Source organism: Carcharodon carcharias, chromosome 14, assembly GCF_017639515.1.
Source record: "Carcharodon carcharias isolate sCarCar2 chromosome 14, sCarCar2.pri, whole genome shotgun sequence".
NCBI classification, from domain to species: domain Eukaryota; kingdom Metazoa; phylum Chordata; class Chondrichthyes; order Lamniformes; family Lamnidae; genus Carcharodon; species Carcharodon carcharias.
Window position 1 is genome coordinate 145,019,495 of NC_054480.1, and position 19,295 is coordinate 145,038,789.

The 19,295-nt window shown below is 41.2% G+C and overlaps 1 protein-coding gene across 1 annotated transcript; it reads right to left on the reverse strand.

Moving 5' to 3' along the window:
* Positions 1–829: 829 nt before the first annotated feature.
* Positions 830–17,658, reverse strand: LOC121287313. The gene is made up of 4 exons (XM_041205089.1): positions 17,343–17,658; positions 6,168–6,369; positions 3,872–3,938; positions 830–2,141 (listed from the first exon to the last, which is right to left on the reverse strand). Exons 1-4 carry the CDS (start codon positions 17,573–17,575, stop codon positions 1,774–1,776), a joined length of 870 nt encoding a protein of 289 aa, XP_041061023.1. The 5' UTR covers positions 17,576–17,658; the 3' UTR covers positions 830–1,773.
* Between the last annotated feature and the right edge of the window lie 1,637 nt (positions 17,659–19,295).

Genomic DNA, 19,295 nt, shown 5'->3' on the forward strand with positions numbered 1-19,295 from the left:
TGTTCAGGAGCGGGCGTGCCTCCAATTGGTGCCCCCGATAGGGGCCGGCCACCATTTTACGTGGGCAGGTAAATTAAGGCTGGCCCAGCGAGATGTCCGCCAGGAAGTGCTATGCGCTCCCTGTGCAGGCAAGGGTGGGGGAATCCCTCAGCCGGGAGTGTGCTCTTTTGCGCATGTGCGAGAAAGAGTGCACTCATGTCCCTGAGGCTAAGTGCTGCCTCAGGGAGATCGGCGCCAAATTTAAGAATGCTAAATGTAGAAAAATAAAATTTCCCTGACATGTCCCCTCATGTGACAGTGTCACATGAGTTGGGACATGTCCATCACTTTTAATTAAACTTTTATTAAATTTTTAAAAACCTACATGAAACCTCATTCTGCCCATGGATGAGGTTTTCACGCTTTTTCTGAAGCCCGCCAGGGTTCCCAGCCTGCCCACCAACCTTAAAATTGGACGGGTAGGTCCTTTAACTGGTTCAATTAGTTTTTAAATGGCCTTAATTGGCCATTGGCAAATCGGCAGGTGCACAGTTGATTCAGCTGTGCCCCCACCAACCTGAAAATTGAAATGATGCGGGGTGATGTCAGGAGTTCTGCCCGATGTCATCCCGCTTCATTTTACGCCTCAGCGAGCAGGCTCCCCACCCCACCCCCACCCCCCCCACCCCCCACTTGCCGACCTCAATATCCTGCCCTATGTAAAGTTGTCCCAAGCTGAGTAATTAAAACTTCACCTAGACTAATTGAGCTAGCTAATGTCACATTCTAAAATGAATCATTTCAGGAAAACGGCAAAGACTTAAAAGACAAACTTTAAATGCACTTTAACACACAAGTATTTAATGAATCAACATCTAACTTTGTGTTTTACTTTGAGGCAACAATATATGCACAATAGCTCCACTTGACAGTTTCTTTGTACATAAGAATCACATACAATTATTCCATAAGGTATTTCACAGAATTACAGTGGAAGAAAATCATCCTACATTCAATTTTGTAAAACCATCATGAATTTGGTGAGTATGTAAGTTGTCAGTGAGTACTAGTATTATGCAATCATTTATAGATAATTTTTGATGAGCATGAGTGACACAAGCTACATATCCTCTGACACATATATTTTGAACAACCTTCAACTAGATTTTGATATGTCACTGGTAGTACAGTCATGACATATGGTTGAACGGGGAATCATTGACCATAAGGTAAAATCTGTCTTCTAAGCCTTCAATCTGATAACCAGAATTATCTTGTCATTTTAGATGTCCTGTAGAAGCTGTAATTACACATCCAAATCCAAAACAGCATTTGAATAAAGGAAATCGGAATTATTAATGAATCATGTTCTAGGCAGACAGCTACAATTTTTAAAAAATGAACAAACATAAAGTTAAATTATTCAATTTGTCGAAAGTTTGTGTCAGACAAGTTAATGGATTTAATAACTAACTTGATAAATTAAGACAAGTTAACGGATTTAACAACTAACTTGATACATTTGATCATTTGAAAATATGGACCCTGGTATTTTAACTTAATTTGAAGGGCAACTAATAAAAGTTCAGCTCCACTAATTGTGTTGTATCAATTTCCAAGATGATACATTAATTCTCTTCCACACTCTTCCCTCGATCCTGTTTTGGGATGAGATCAAAGAAAAAAGGGCTGACCTGTTTTTTATTTCTCTTTCCCCATTTTAATTACTTCCAACCTTATCTCACGCTCTTGCACAAATTATTTATCCTATTTATATAACTTTCTGCACATCTATTACAGGCGCCACACTTTTTTCATGTACGCCTCTTTGAAACCGTAGTCGCTGATGTAGTACCCCACATCTGGATGGCTCTTCAGGCTACAAGCAATAGAGGTTGTTTTAAAATATTCTAGAAATTGATGTGTTATATTCCGAATACTGATAATTGTGTCGTCTAATGCAGGCAACACCCTACTGACATACTGTATCCAATCTGGAAGATTTATTTTCCACCATTCCTGGTCAGGATCAGGCAGAACTGGTGCATTTGATTCCAGCACATAGACAGAGTTCTTGTATAGTTCCTCAGAGACCTCCAAAACATCTTTGCAGAACATTTCCAAACAGACCAGTGATTCTGGAAATACGCAGAATAAGGACTCTTGAAAAGGAAAAAAAGGAAAGAATGTTTTTGACATGTATCTATTATTTGTTGGAATTGTGGAGCAGGTTCAAAATTCCATTTTAACATGCATTGAAAATGCTCACGTAAGGCTCTTGTCTATGGCTAAACCCATTATAAAAGTGGTAAAATTTAACTGCAGGAATCTGTTAAGCCTGGAAGTGGTGTTATAAAAGGGCTTTTCAGTCACTTAACACTAGCTGCTAAAATAATAACTGTTAATAAATAGTGTGTTAAAAAAATATGTTTTCGTCTGCAGGCTCTGGCTACCAATTGTTGATAGAGTGTAACCTAAACTCCCTAGTGATAGCTAGCAGCTATTGAGCTTAGGTAAGTCTGGAAGGTAATAAGTTGTGTTTAAAACCAGGAATAACTTATTTTCATAAAATTTATTGCCTAACAGCTCTCTCAACTCCCCATCCACCCCACCCTGATAGCTGATTCTTCCTTGCACGCTATGACGCACAGATAATAGATTATAAGTAGCTACTTTGCCCTGATTCAACCACTCATTTCCTCAGCTTTTCCAACACACCCTCCCCTCTAACAAGTACATTGGACCCATCCTCCACTCCTGGCCCAACTTGTAAACTCCCAACTGTTAAGTAACATATTCTCCTGCCTCATCCACTGGACAGATAGTGTCAGACTCACACAAGACCTAGAATTGCAATTCATCCTGATCTCAATAAAACTGCCTACTCCTAGGTGCCACTTTTCTGAAATTCTCTTTGCTTCAGTTGGCTGTCAGCAACACATGAATGCCTTCCCTTCTGAGCAGCATGGTAACTCCTTGCATGCAACACTTCTGAGCAGCATGCTGGCTCTTTCTACAGGTGCTCCCACCAATTGAAAGGTACTAGCTAACTTATTCCTATGTCACCAACCTCCAGCTTCCCCAAACCCGTATTGAACAGCATACAATGAATAGATTTTCTCTACTGCTTAGCATCTTGGATCCTCACCCTCATGGTTCTCACTCATTTCTTCCCCCTTCCTGATTCTCCTTCCCCAGTTCTTCTCTCTTTCCCATTCCAAACCCCCACCTCTATCCACCTCCCCCTCCTCTCCACTCTACTTTCCCCATATCCCTCTTTTCCAACCCACAGCTTCTAACCCTATCCCCTCCCCCTTCTCTCTATTGACTCCTGCAGCAAAGTTCACATGTGATCTTCCGGTCGGTCTTAATGCTTATCTCACAATTTGGAAAACCTGATCACTGTTCACTTTGGCGAGGTATCTGAAGGCTGCTGGTTGCTTTGAGACCCATATTTACATCATGAGTCAGAATCATTAGAAGAAAACTGAAAGAAGGAGACCTGCCAGCAGTCAAGACAATGGTGCAGAAACCAGTGATTTGAACGCAACCAGAACAAAATATGGCTAGTCTGGTTTGATGCGGCCCTTGGGGATGGTCACTGTGTTTGCTTGCCTCTCTTCTGTGGCTTTGTCCAGGCCTGGGTGACCCCTGAGCAAGAGAGCACATGTTCACCGGTATGTTTGAGACCTGTGACCGGTAAGTGTTTGATGGATAGAGCAATTAATGTTACTGTTTAAGTTTTTTTTTTATCAGTTGCGCCCTTCTAAACAGGGGTGCACTTTTGTTAGTCTTTTTTATGTTTAATGCCTCTGGGGAAACCCAATACCTCTTCATTTATCTAAAGAAAAGACCATAGCGCTATTAAGGAAAATAAAACAAATGAACATACCAGCATTGGATTTGGAAATGCAGCTCCCAACAGTCCGACTTTCTTTGTTATGCATATGTATCAATTCCTGTTGTAAATAATGAAGGGAAGATGCAAATTGTTTGTTGCATTCCTGTTTTTATGTTTGTTAGATTGCTGAAAATAAAACCCCCCATTTCAGTAATTTGCAGTACAAAGGATTCTTCTCTTTCTGCTGAGATCTAGTTTACCAGATGTACGGGAACCTTCTTATAATATAATGGAATAAGTGACTCAGTCTCAGTCTGAGCATTTAAAAGGAGAAAATTATCCAGCTGCTGAAGGCTACTGGTTCAATAGCCCTGACTTTAACCACCCTGAGGAAAATGGGGCAGTATGGGGTTAAAATCATGGCAGCCTGATGCTACTTCTATTGGTGCAATTCAGACAGTGTCTCATCCTAGGCAAGGTGCAGGCCTAACTGAAATGATAAAGTTGGGGTCTGAGAATGGCTTCAGACCTCAGTGTCATTTTAGCACACTTTCATCGATGTCAGTACCTGGTGCTCACCTCACCAGCAACTACAGATACCAAGAAGCAGCAGGCTGAAGAGGCTAAATTAAAAAAAAAAAAGCTCTTCCAGGCCCTTCAAGGATACCTAGGGTCTTCCCTACCCCAGGCTTCCCTCTTCCCAGGAATGACATCAGGCACTCCTCCTCCAGCTCCCCCACCTAGCGATACCTTTATTGCCTGGGGACAGTTTTCACAGGTCCTGGCAGCAGCTGCCTGCTACACTTGCCTGCTTCCATCTGCCAGGTCCTCAATGATACCAGGTTTGGCAGAGGAGTTGGGCCTAACTTATTTAAATAAGGAAGTAAGACCTTGAAGTTAAAATGATCTCAGCTTCATGTTGCAAACTGGGAGAGCATGACGTTTGACCCCAGTTACATTTGGGCTATAGAAAGTGAACAATATTTCATTACGGCAAGTTCACAAATCTCAACAAATGTGTAAAGTGATGGATGACCACCTGGGGAGTGAGAGGAATTAGCCAGGAATGTACATCATGCAGCTCTTGGGTACCTCCTAATGATTTGTTATATAGAGGTATCGGTAGAAGAATAGAAACAGGATGGCTACCTTGGAACAGCATGTGACACAACAAGGCTGCACACACAAACAAACTGGAGGGGGAGTGACTTAAGATATGATCTTGACTCGGGTTAAAGAGGGGAGATTCTAAGTATATATGTAATAGAAGGGAATGTGGGCAGAAGTCTTTCAAGCCTATGGATAATATCATCCTTTGTTTATCATGTTTTATTTCCTTAATCACAGTCACATTTCACAAGTAGGACCACAGTATAATATTGTAGTTGTTTCAATTTTTCAAGGGGCATTACAGCCAATATTCTAGAACTTAGGAGGAAGTGGCAGAGTTCAATATCCGGACTCAACACCCACATCATGCATTCCGCCAGTGGTAGCTTAAACATAAATATATCTGTTTCCTGGAATAATTGAAACTAGCACATTAATTCACTCAGAAAGTTATGCTACTGACATCAAAATCCTTCAAAGTAAATCTCGCCACACATTGACTACAAGTTGCTGTATTCCAAAATAAACTGACTTCAGTTTATTATTATAAAATATGAAAACTGGAAGGCAAGAAAAGACCAGCTGGTCCATCCAGCCTATTCCATACAGTTGTGATGCTTTTATGCATCAGGTTAATAGACTCCCTACCCACCAGGTGCCATTTCTCAGTTAGTGAGTTACAGGCCTTGGTAAACAGCATGGTTCAGGAGAAGCAAAATACTGGTAGAATTCAAAGAGCCACAGCCTGTTGGTTGGACAGACAACTTGAGGGCTCCAATCACTCCTAAGCATTTGGGTTTGCATTTGATGTGCTTGTCAATAAAAGCAACTTGGTAGCTCAACATCAGTAGTTCATGCAGTCATTTGAAAATGTACTATAAGCATTCTACATTGTATATATGGAGTTCACAACCCACACCTGCATGACGATGGATTACCATCTGACCAGCTACAGAAAACCATGGAAAAGCTACTCCAAAGTTCTTGGTTGTGAGGTGCCTTTGTTGCAATCCCAAATTCAGCAATATTATTAATGGATGTTGTGATTAAGACCTTGAACTCCAATCTAGAGCATGGTGTCTTTTCTGCAGTCAGCACGTTAGGAACAGCTATTAATTAAATCCTTGCTGGCTCCAGTTGTCGGACATGGTGAATAGAATTGGAATTTATAGGTGGCAATATGTTTATGTTGCAAACAAATTTAATAAAAATAGCTTTGACGGTGATAGTTTCTTACCTCAGTGGTGACTGCTGCATGTCGTAGATTTTTTTTTTGTAAATATATGAATTCAGAGATAAACTTCACATGTTGCTGCTCAATAGAATTCAGTTCAATATCAGTAACACCTTTTCGATGGAGCTCGTATACTTTTCCGCTCCAGTTTCGTCGAAGTGTGGAGATGCTATTGGTGGCTTCTGCAGATTCTGTACCATTCCATCTATATACAATAACAGAAAATGGCTTCCAATTTCAGAAAAATTAATAACTGTATGGTTGGAATATTTATATCCTATTTCATTGATGTGATGATTACTTTGCTTCTTGTGTATCCTTTATTCACAGTGCTAATTTACACAAGAGAACTTTCAAATGAATGATTGAACAACATTTTCAGCCAATACGCCCACTAGATATGTCAAAAAAAAAAGTTGAGTGGTGTCATGCAATCATATGAAAATGATGGGCAGGGAAAGGCCCATAACCTCAGCTGGAAAAGGATTTCCTAAAATGTCGACCCTTCATTTTTCTCCATAGATGCTGACTGACTTTCTGTACACTTTCAGCAATTTTTATTTATTTTGCTTCAGCTTTTCAGAGAATGGGCTGGTACCAGGCAGCAAAGATCCACGTGGGGCTTGGAAGAGCAGTCCGGCTCCTTCAGGGGCCACCAATAGTTTTTTTAAACTCTCTCGGGAGAAGTTTTCAATGGTTTTGTTAAGGATGGCTGGTTAGGCCTCTCAAGGCCTGGACAAATGAGACCAGGACTTGCTATGCATATTTCACACGTTTCTCCTGGAAAGCTGCAGTTGATTCAAAAACCAGTGGAGGATCATCATTTGTGTTTTCATCCCTTTGGGCAGGAATGCTGGGTGCCCATTCAAAGACCTGCCTGAAAGTTGTTTCATTTAGTGCACTGGCAGTCATAAGGCTCTTCCATAATCACAGCTGACACTTCTGTGCAACATTAAGCTATAGCGTCTAGCTAGTGTTGCCATTTTTCAGGTGAGACAAAGGCCAATCAAGGGGCAGAATTGTATACTCCCCATCCGGCGAGTTTTGAGGTTGTTGGGGGGGTGTGGGGGGGTGGTGGGGTTGGTGGTGGAGAGCATGAAATTGCATGGACGAGATTTCTGCTGGGTTCCTGTCCGCCCCTACCTGGTAACGATTTTACAGAGGGACGGGCAGAGCCTCAGACAGGAAGCCCACCCTTGCCCCAATTAAGGCCCTTACATGGCCACTTAGTGACCTCTTAAGGGCCTTTTCCCGCCCAGCCTCAATTTTAGGCTGGCGGGTGGATGACAGCTCAGAGGGTGAAACCCAGAAATAAACTGAGTTCAATCTTGGGCGCCCAGTGACTTCCAGTAGTCCAGCTTATCCCCCAAGACCCCGAGTGCCCTCTTGTGACCCCCCCCTCCCCCAGATGTTGCCTACCCTCCCCACTCTGGGACCCCTTCCACTCACCTGTCCTCTGAGTCCTGGTACTGAGTTCCAGGCTGCCCCCTGCAGTGCCTCTTCTGACCAGCACTGCCATGCCTGGGCTGCTGCTGGCCAATGTTATTGGCTGGCAGCTCTCCAAGGTGGGACTTTCTCCCGAGTGAGGGCAGAAGTCATGCATTATGCCAGTCAATGCTTGTTAGACTGTAAAATGGCAGGGGTTGGGGGGGGGGGGTAGGGTAGGTGGTGGGGTTGCTGGAGTTGGCAGGGCCCTCCATCCTGAAAGTTCAGGCCAATGTTTACAGGTGGATGGAATGAACCCAATGGCACAAACGGAAGAAAAACAGGGCAATTCATTCCTCAGCCCACACCAGGAAAACAGATTAACTGGTCGGTTATAGCATTGATGTGTGTGGGACCTTACTGTGTGAAAAATAACTGCCACATTTGCCTACATAACCACTGGAATGCAAATCAAAAGTAATAACCCGCCAAACTTGCACGCTCAGCTATAAGGGCAAGGACGGCAGATACATGGGAACACCACCACCTGCAAAACACCCTCAAGTCACACACCATCCTGACGTGGAACTGTATTGCTGTTCCTTCCATGCTGTTTGGATCAAAATATTGGAACTACCCTCCTAACAGCACTGTGGGTGTACCTGCATCAAATGCACTGCAACAGTTCAAGCAGGTGGCTCACCCTCACCTTCTCAAGGGCAATTAGGGATTGGCAACAAATGCTGGCCCAGCCAGCGACGTTCACGTTCCATGAAAAAATAAAAAAATAATTTGGCTGCGAGGAACTTTGGGATGTGGTTGAGGGCACAAATGACATTATATAAATGTATATAAAAACAAAAAAACTGCGGATGCTGGAAATCCAAAACAAAAACAAAAACAGAATTACCTGGAAAAACTGGAGTTTTTCCAGGTAATTCTGTTTTTGTTTATATAAATGTAAGTTACTTCTTTCTAAAAGCAAATAAAAAATGAGACAAAACCCAAACAATTATACCCTTACTTCAGTAGGGGTCTGAGAATAGTAAGGTATATAGTGTGTGAAAATAGTAATCCTTTACTTTTGATCAAATTATTTAAAATTGTTCTATTATAAAGAGGTGGACACAATGGATGAATCGATTTTTCCTTACTTAATGAAGCTTGGAGACCTTGATTAAGTTCTACCATTTAATACTATTATTATTTGTGTTGTGGCAACTTTTGTGTGCAACACAATCTTCCACTGTATTGCATTTTAGAACTGAAGTTATTATTGTATTAGCTTCTGATATGTTCTCTCAAAACTACTTATTTATACAAGAAATAGGAACAGGGAGAGGCCATATGGACTCACGAGCCTGCTCCTCCATTCAATAAGCTCATAGCTTTGACCTCAACTCCACTTTTCTGCTTGATCCCCACATCCTTTGGTTCCCTTACAGTGCGAAGGTCTATTGATTTCATTGGGCATTACAGAATGTCATGTTCCTGTTTCATTCAAAGATTACAATCTTACCTTATACTAATGCCAAACATAATCTTGTTTTGCGATTTAATGAAATAAAGCCTTATGCGTGTATTAAATCACACCAGGTTGATTGTTGCTGTAACAAACTGTATCAGATGGTAAATAAAGATGTGACTACACAAAACGTTTGCGAGGTCTGAGCAATGTTTGAAAAAAGCATTTGGATGGTAACTCCAGTAAACTAAAACTGTTTAATCCCATCAAAGTGTGAAGAAATACATACTTTATTGAAATATGATACAGATCAAAAATGGAAAATAAAATAGCCACAACGGTTCATTGTGTTAGTAACAAATAGGATGACGTAAGATGGTCAGCTTCCCAAGCTCATGTTACAAACACAGGAATTGTATCTAGGCCATTGCCTTGGGGACATTGAATTAGCCTGAATAGATAAGAAAGGTGCACGTCTATTTAAGTGGTTGGATAAAATGGAGAAAGGGCTCATCGGCAAGGAAGGAAATTGGGGTGTTATTGTCTGGCCCAATGAATGTCAAAAAATTCAGCCTGGTTTGTTAAAATCATAATCCTTTAGATAAATGCATTGCAGTCAATGGAAAAATGGCTTTGCAGGAAAGATGCTGTCTAGAGGTAAACTGGCAAGAAATTGAAAAATTTGAACAATAGCATTCAAGAATTCCTAAACAAGAATTGGAATTACTTTGTTGTAAGGTAAGCTTATCGTGCTTTCAGATGAAGCTAAAGCATGACATTTTTGATGTACAATGTAAATAAGTAATCTCAAGAGAAAAGATCAAAAGATAAGATGAAGCTAATTCTAGTTGGGAGTTGCAATACCAAGGGAAAGTAGTCAGTCAAACTGCCACACATATATTGACATGGAAGAAATTAATTGATAGTATTAAGATTGATAGAATTCATTCCAAAACCTAGAGGTAAATGTTGTATATGATTTACTACAGAGTATTCACTTCTTATTTTAGTATATTTTAAAAAATCACTTGTTAAGAAGGTAAACAATTACTATTTTGTTGTTTTCCCTGTTAATCAAGAAAATCATTCAATTGAATGACTTTTGCCATTTTTAGTAAGTAATACTAGTTCTAAACAAAAAGTACTTAATAATGGAAATACCATCTCCCTGGATGTGTCCCTTACTTTAATATTTACTTTGTTGCATATATAGGTTGATGCAATTATTTACAATGCATTGTAGCCTCCTTAAAGTCAATTTTAATTTGTCACACGATTCATTGAAATGGATGATAGGTCAAATGATTTCCTGACAAGCACTGGGGAGTCAGCTCTTACCTTGTAAGCTTGGATCCATTTTTATATTGAAGAATACTCAGAGAATGCTGGATATATTGAAGAATGTCATTATACCACACTACCATCTGCATCCAATAGATGAGATAATATTGCAGATGGTAAAAAACACTCTAAGGGCTGAATTTTGTCGGAGTGGTGAGAGTCTCGAAGATGGGCTGTAGAGTAAGGAACAACCCAGCCTCAGCTGTTTCAGGTAATTAACTGTCTGGCACTGGAGTTCCCATCCCTTTAAAAGAGAGGATCCCACCTCCAAGAGCTGCCATTCAATCAGAGGACTAGTGGCTCTTCGTTCTCAGCAGTGCCACCAGGAGTGGTGGCCACTGTTGGGATTACAGCTCTAAAACCCACCAGCCACTGGTAAATGCCGGCAATGGTGGGCAGAGGCCCTTAAGTTCCCAGATGGAATTCCATGGCGTCAAGAAGGCAACGAGCACTCCCCCCCACCCCACACCCTCCCCCCCACCGGCTTCCTTCATTGTTTTATGGTTCTCCGCCCACCCACCTTCCAGAAAATACCTAGAGGGCTGGCAGTTTTCCCCCCTACATGTGCTGGGGAAAGTTAAATTTTAATGTTCTAGCACAGCTGGCAGTTTCCACTTTAAGGTCTAGCTTTACACAGCACTGGAGTGTACAGCCTCAAGAATAAGGGGTGAGTGAGGTTCCCTGAATGGGTATCATATCTCTCAGCTTTGTTACATTATAGAGTCAGATAGGAATCTCATTCCAGGCTAATTCTCAATTTTTGCATTACCTCTACAGCTAATGGTGGTTTACATCAGGACCAAAGACATTGTTGTTGTTCACAATGTAAATCTCATGCCAGTTACTTCAACGCTCTCTGACCCGGACTATGCACAGCCCTGGCATTATGGGCTGAGAGCTGAACTTTAAACCTCACATCCTGTCCATTCTGTCCACATTTGCAATGCCTCTCATTTCCACTTATGTCTCAGGTCCTCCATCAGATCCATCCTATCGACTCTGTTGCCTCTTCTGGACTGGCTATTTCAATGTCTCCTTTGCCAATTTTCCATCCTACACCTTAAATCAATATTGTTCAATATTCTACAACATGAATCATTTTCAGACTAAGCCCCATTCATTATTTCAAACTCTCCCTTTTTCCAGCTAACCTATGTTGGCTCCTGATCCCACAAGGTACAGAGTTTAAAGTCCTCACCCTGTGTTCCAAATCCTTTCCACAGCCACTCTAACATTTCTTGCAACATACGAACACCACTTCCTGCCACTTCCTCTCAGAGTCACACACCATTCTTACTTGGAAATATATTGCCATTCCTTCAATGCCACTGGGTCAAATTCATGAAACTCCCTCCCTAACAGCACTGTGGATGTATCTACACCACACTAACTGCAGAGGCTGAAGAAGGCAGCTCACCACCATCTTCCTAAGGGCAAGAAGGAATGGGTAATAAATGTTGGCCTTGCCAGAGCAACTTGCACCCAATGAACAAATAAAAGAAAACTTCCTTCAGCTTTATAGCTCCCTTTGCATCTTAAGCTCCTGTTACAATGACCTTTTGCCACAGGACACAGATATCCAGGTGGTTGGAAAAAGAGGCAGAGATGACATGAGGAATTTTTTTGCAACCTCTTGTGATCTGAAATGCACTGCCTGAAAGGGTGGTGGAAGTAGTTTCAATAATGACTTTTAAAAAGGAATTGGGACAAGGAGTAAAAATGCATGGCGTTGGGGATAAAACAGGGGAGTGGAGCTAATTGGATCGCTTTTTCAACAAGCCCGCACAGGTAAGATGATCCAATGACCTCTTGTTGTACTGTACCATCTATGAACTTACGATTAGGAAATGCAGGCTGAGCAAGCAAGATCCTAAATTGATCAGCCAAATAATCCAAAATGAAATGGATAAGAAAATGGATTCTAAAATATCTGTCAGAGAAAGGTGAGTGGCAAGCAGTGGGAACTTTTGGAAATGCAGTAAAAGGGAGGAAGACTGTAATCTGGAAATAAAAAGACTGCAGACTGTAAACATAAAAGCAAAATATTCTCAAAGAGACAGGAAGAGCTAAAAAACCTTAAAGAGCTAATAGGTGGATATATGTCAAAATCACTCAGTGAGCTGTATATAATTACTCAATAATAAATAGCTCCATCCAAAATGGGACAGAAATTGTGGAATTGGGTTTCTCATAATGTGCTAGGTTAGCTAGACTATCCAGCACCCTTCAGCTCAAAATTGTTCTGCTGTAAGTTGCTGGAAATGCAAACTGATTACAGCATAGCAAGGGCAACAAGGCAGCTGGGACTTTAATGAAAGAGAGGACCAACAGTGTATCTTCTTAACCAATCATATTTAAGCATTGAGAAATAAACAAAGGAATAAACTGGGAAGGTTAGCGTACTCAAGGTCAGATCATGTAGACAAAGATAAATAAAGAGACAGAAAGAAATACTGAATTAAGATAGAGAGAAAAGGAACAGAAAGGAAAAGTAAGAAAAGAAAATTAAAATTTGACATTTAAAATCTCCCACAATAATTAACTACCTGAAAGAATGAGACTCCATATTTTTAATTGTTCATTTTCTGGGCCAGAGACATTGATTGACATTCATTAACAATTAACTATCATCAGGTAGTTAATGGGTGCTTATGCTGTTAATTATGAGGCAACTTTCTGTGGTGAGCTTAATGGCCAAATAATGTGCAACAGCAACATCATGAAACTCAAGAGGAGGTAAAAAGCGAGTTGCCATCTCCAAGAAGCTAATGATGGAGCAGTGCGAATTGGCCAGCAAGTTTGCTGATTTGCAGTCAATAAAGTATCTCTTCCTTGTCACAAGTTGCTGGGCAATTAACATATTAATAAAACATTAAGGTAAAAGCAAAATACTGCGGATGCTGGGAATCTGAAACAAAAACAAAAACTGCTGGAAAAACTCAGCAGGCCTGACAGCATCTGTGGAGAGAAAGACAGAGTTAACTTTTTAAGTCCGTATAACTTGAAATATTACAGTTCTGAAGAAGAGTCATATGGACTCGAAACTTTAACTCTGTCTTTCTCTCCACAGATGCTGTCAGACCTGCTGAGTTTCTCCAGCAATTTTTGTTTGCGTTGTATTAATAAAACATGCAGTGTTCATACACTGTTATTTTTTCAGCAAATATTATTCTAATAATGGAAGCTCACTGTATAATAAAAATGAAATTCTATATACAAAAAGTATAAGCAATCATATAAAGAGGTCATACCCACCTTTCCCCTTCAATTGCTTCTTTCTCTTGTTCACTTATTTGCCCTGTCCTTTACCTCCATCCTCCACTCTCCTGAAACTGGTTATTCTGCTCTATTTTTCCCATTCTTCACCTCTCTCAGCTGTGGCTCGGTTGGTGACACCCTTGCCTCAGGATCAGAAGGTTGTGGGCTCAAGATGCGCTCCATAAAAGTCAAGCACAAAAATCTAGGCTGACACTCCAGTGTGGTACTGAGGGAGTGCTGCATTGACGGAGATGTCATCATTCAGCTGAGACGATAAACTGAGGCCCTGTCTGCTCTCTCAGGTGGATGTAAAAGATCCCATGGCACTATTTTGAAGAAGAGCAGGGGAGTTGTCCCTGGTGCCCTGGCTATTTATCCCTCAGTCAACATCACAAAAACAGCCCTTGTGGTCATCATCACATTGCTGTTTGTGGGAGCTTGCTGCGTGCATATTGTCTGTCACGTTTCCTATATTACAAATAGTGACTACACTTCAAAAGAACTCCATTGGCTGTAAAATGTTTTGTAAGGTGCTGTGTAAATGCATTTTTTTAAATTTCCCCCTAACCCGTTCTTTTCTGATCTAGATTCAAACTAGTAACATTTAACATTCTTACCCAGAATTTTTGGCTTCATGTAAACAATAACTAAAGGGCAGTGAAAGCAAAAAGCTGCAGTACTTTAAGAGAGTCCATAGATTTTTTTCTACATGGGCAAAGGATAGCCTCCCATATTCAAATTTATCTTGTAAACGTATCTAACCTCAAAGCTCTGCCTGATTTATCTTTACCCCAAAATGTAATGAATGAAAACCTGAAATCACTCAACCTTCTTCAACAACTCCTGGTGGTTTATTTCTGTGGATGACAGTTCCAACTTGGGATGTTGAAGGATGTTCCAAGGATGATCTGATCCATGGCATATCGGTACTCGTTTCGATCATTTACTCAGGTATTTATAGCCAGATTTTTTTGAAAAGCAAGTTGGGTAAAAACGCGTAAACTATTTTTAACATACCCACTATTCTGGAGCAATACTTTCTATCAGCTTTAATCTCATTGGGAGAAGCCTGTTACCTCTGCAGTAAAAATAGAAAATGCTGAAAGATTGGTTAAATAAGAAAAAGGACAGGTTAATAAAGAGGTGTAAACATCTGAACCAATTTCTCTTTACACACGGTGACTTTGACTTTTTGCTGTACTTACCTCAGTTTCCCAACTTTCCATTTTCTTTAAATTTCTACTTTCAACTCTGTAGCATTCAAAACTCCTCAGTTACAAAGGAGTCCATGTCAGGGTGACCATCGTTCCTTATTTTCCTGGAGTTGAGACCACAGTCCCATGTCCCGGCCTGTATGATGCCGGGACGTTGTTTGTCATGTAATTGGGATGTTTAAATGTTGGTCTGGCAGCCCACCAGCCCCACAGCTCCGGCCACACCTCCCACCCCCTGGCTCTCACAGCTTGGGACCCCCATGGCAGGGCTGTCCCTTAATTTTCTCTGCAAGAGTTGGTCACCCTGGGGTCCATGTCAACATACAGCAGAACCCAGGCAGCATCCAGGCTTGGGCTGACAAGTGACAACCAACATTTGTGTCTCATTGGCATTGGGATGTGCACCTCAAGTAACCTGCTGGGCTTTGGACCAAATGCCGGAAACTGGGATTCGGTTTGGTGGTTTGTTTTTCGACCAGTGCCGACACAATAGACCAAGTGGCCTCTTTCTGTGCTGTAAACTTTTTATGATTCTGTGATCAGCCACGATGTCATTGAATGGCGAAGCAGGCTTGAAGGGCTGAATGGCCTCCTCCTGCTCCTATCTTTTATGCTCTTACAAGCGCCAGGCAATGGCAAATTCTATGAATATGTTTGATTCCCACAATTAATAATCATAAGACCATGAGGCGTATGAGCAGAAGTAGGCCATTTGACCCATCGAGTCTGCTCCTCCATTCAGTGAGATCATGGCTGATCTGATAATCCTCGACTCCACTTTCCTGCCTTTTCCCCATAAACCTTGATTCTCTTACTGATTAAAATCTGTCTATCTCAGCCTTGAATATACTTAACCACCCAGCCTCTACAGCCCTCTGTGATAAAGAATTCCACAGATTCATTACCCTCTGAGTGAAGAAATTCCTCCTCATCTCTGTTTTAAATGGGCTACTCCTTTCTCTGAGATTATACGCTCTGGTCCTAGACTCTCCCACAAGGGGAAACAACCTCTCAGCATCTTCCCTGTCAAGACCCCTAAGAATCTTATATGTTTCAATAAGGTTGCCTCTCATTCTTCTAAACTCCAATGAGTACAGGCCCAACTTACTCAACCCCTGTTCTTCCTCCATATTTATCTGGAGCTGGGTTGCAGATTTAGAGCACTTGATAATGAATAATCCAATAGATGAAGAAGGAAGCAAAAATCATTTTTGTTAGAGCGCAGCTCCGTTCTGCACCACTCCCCCACACATCAGGGTGGGAATCAAAAACATCCCTCACCTGTGCAAGTCACAAGCTGCGGGAATGAGTCAAATACATCGCACTAAGAAAATCAGCACAGGAAAGTTATAATACATTCGTCACCTGAACCTGCGCCACCCTGATATCCTATAACAATCCCATAGAACCATTGAAAAGTTACTGCGCAGAAAGAGGCCATTCAGCCCATCGGCTAATTACGGTAAATGGAAGCTCGGTGTGTCTGTCCCCTATATCGATCATCCTCGGATTAGGAACAGTCAACTACATATTCCAGAACAGGAAACATGAAAAGATGTGACAGCTGCAACTCCACGTGCGGCAATAGCAATCGCCAACATCTGTATTAAGCAACGAACAATATTAGTAGCCATTCTACAAAACCTCACATCAATGCACACTGGAAAATTGCAAACTTCAGATAATTATTTAGATTAACTAGGCTGTTACAAAGCATTGGCGCTGCACTTATGGTAAACGACCAAATGCTACGGATCAAACCCCTGGTTAGTTACTAATAACTAGGTCACCTCTCGCATACATGTGTGTTGACCCCATTCAATATCGTACGCCAGACTCTATGTGATCTGTCAGACATTCTGCAATTAACACAATTTTGAGCACTAAATTAATTTACAATCAGAAGGTTCCATAACTTGGGGAACTAACAGCCCCAATCCCAATAAATATTTTAGATTCGTCGCTGATACGAAGTCCACAGTTTTCTTAATGGTTTGGAGATATCACTTGCAGCACTCCCCTTGATACTCTTGTAGTGTTAAATAAACCAGTCTCCTCGGAACAAGAGCGTGCATGTCAAAGAATTTAAAAAATAAGGAATAATTTTTGTGGAAAAAAAACAAAAATAGAGCATTAGAAACTTTTCGACACACTGGTGTTAACAAATGCAAGAGTGGACAAATCCCGGACATTACTGTGATCACACATCTGCCGGTGTGTAAAAGAAACCACTTCACATATCCAAGGAAGAGCATCTTTTACTATTTCCAAATGTCAACTCCCTCCGAAGCTCTGCCTCAATTGTCCTGGCAGATTTTAATTTTTTTTTTCTCTCTCTCTCTAACCTTGATTTTAGAATGCATCCTCAGTGTATCTTTTGACAGTGAGTCACGCCATCGTGTAACATATTTTGCAAACGTCTCGAAAAACACATGAAAGCGACAGATGCGAACGCCTGAAGACCTACCTACCTACCTTCGGTACAGATTGACGATATCGTTAAGAGCATCAGCCCATTTCCAGCGGTAGTACAGCAGCAGGATATTGGAGGGTCTGCTGATCCATTGCTTGGACGCGTTTCCAATTGACTTAAGCAAGATTGCAGCATCTCTCCTGGCTGCATTCAACAAAGCTTCGTGACTCTTGATCAAATCCACCGACCAGAGCGAGCGGTATCGCTTGTTGGAAATGTCCCCCTGCTGCAACATGCCTGGATGGAGTCATTTGCTGGAGGCTGTCTTTACTTGTCATCCTACTCGCCCACTGCAGGTAGCCATCACACCGCTGTTTGAACAAATTTCCCTGACGTCACAGTGATGGACTTGCTGTGAAATGATTTCAAACTCAACCCCCGCCAAGTTATAAATTTAGAAACGGTATCATAGCAACAACAGCTGGCGGCAAGTCCCACAAATGTAGGACGGGTGTCAGGGAAGTCATTTATAACAGGATTGCAACGGATTGCAAGTCTTTCCTTACCCACAGAAAGGCGAGCAATGGAGCTAAGGGGCAGAAGCTGCCAAATGCATGACTTGCTAAATGCCAACACCTTGAAATTTCTCCCTGGGAAGTCGACGAAAAAAAAAATGGCATCACTGATTTAGCATTGGGGCCCGGCTGGTTGATAAAGAAAGAGAATTTTCGCTAGAGCAAGATTCATTGTGAATTTAAATCCTCTCAAATATTGTTGGCTAGGGAAGTATGTTAGTTAGCCTGGGAACCATACTGCTTCGACCATGTTTGTGCTGTTCCACCCTGACCCTGTTATCTTTATCATGTGTTTGGGTTGAACGCCATGGACCTTCTGCAATAGGAAACATACCATGACCATGAACTTGTCAAAGTTAATGTTGCCAAAAGAGAGCAACAGTCATTGTATGCCCACCTTGCCCTTCCACGATTGAGATTAGTCAGTGAGAAATGTTAAGGTTTCTGATTTAAAGTTGTCAAATGCTTGAGCCAAGACGTTAACAGCTGAAAACCCTCTCCTAATGGGAAAGCATGGGAATTTAAATAAAAATATAAGTTGTGATGTTAAGCAAAAAAATGTATAATTGAAGACACTCCTCTCGCATAGCACTCCATCTCTATCAACAATGGGAGCACAAGTATTCCTTGGAGCGGGGGTGTTGAAAGTCTGGGACCATGAAACCCCTTAAGATTTTTCAATTTTATATTAAAGGTGATGCATAATTAAGAACAATAAACTTCATGGTGTTCAGTGAATCCAGCTGAAAAGTCCACCTTTTCTCTCAAAAACTTTCCAATGTTGGACAAAAAAGCTTTTTTCCCAAGATGAACCTGGAAAGTAAAAATTGAGATTCACTCAAATTTAAACATGGACAAAAAGTTTTAAATTAAAGATGCCGTGCACATTGATGCTGAGAGTTTGCATTCCTTGAATCATGCTATTCTAAATGCATCAAGATTCAGTTACAATTACATCATGTGCCTTGCTGGTGGCTATTCTCTACTTCCCGAAGGATGTCATCGGTTTGACTATGCAGATTATACTTTGAGAAGAAACAGAACTAAAGCCGGATAAAAAAAGGAAACACCTGCCTGGATGTTTTCTATATGACTATTTACTATATTTTATAATTTCAACAATTTTTATTTGAGGTCATTCCTATCATACAGTTTCTGTTGCACTCGCCCATGCTGATGAGATCCCAATTAAAAATTATACCATAATTTGCTATTGCAAGTGTCCTAGTTGTGATATTTTGTAATGAGAAATCTAGTTGAAGGATAAAGTTCATAGTGCAGTGCATCACCAAGAACAAGAAGAAAGGAAGTGTAGGTAATTAGCATTTTCATTGGACAATAGACCATAAAATAATACTCTGTTCTGAGTGTTGTGTTGTCAGTGCACAGGCAGAAGCCTTAGAGAAGGTCGGCTGATGTCTTCTTAGCTAGCCAATAATG

Coding starts and splice junctions, on each gene's coding strand:
- LOC121287313 (XM_041205089.1), bottom strand. CDS start 17,575: ATGTTGCAGCAGGGGGACATTTCCAACAAGCGATACCGCTCGCTCTGG. Junction 6,370..17,342: donor ATCGTCAATCTGTACCGAAG/GTAGGTAGGTAG, acceptor TATTGTATATAG/ATGGAATGGTACAGAATCTG. Junction 2,142..3,871: donor CATTTCCAAATCCAATGCTG/GTATGTTCATTT, acceptor TTCCTTTTCAAG/AGTCCTTATTCTGCGTATTT.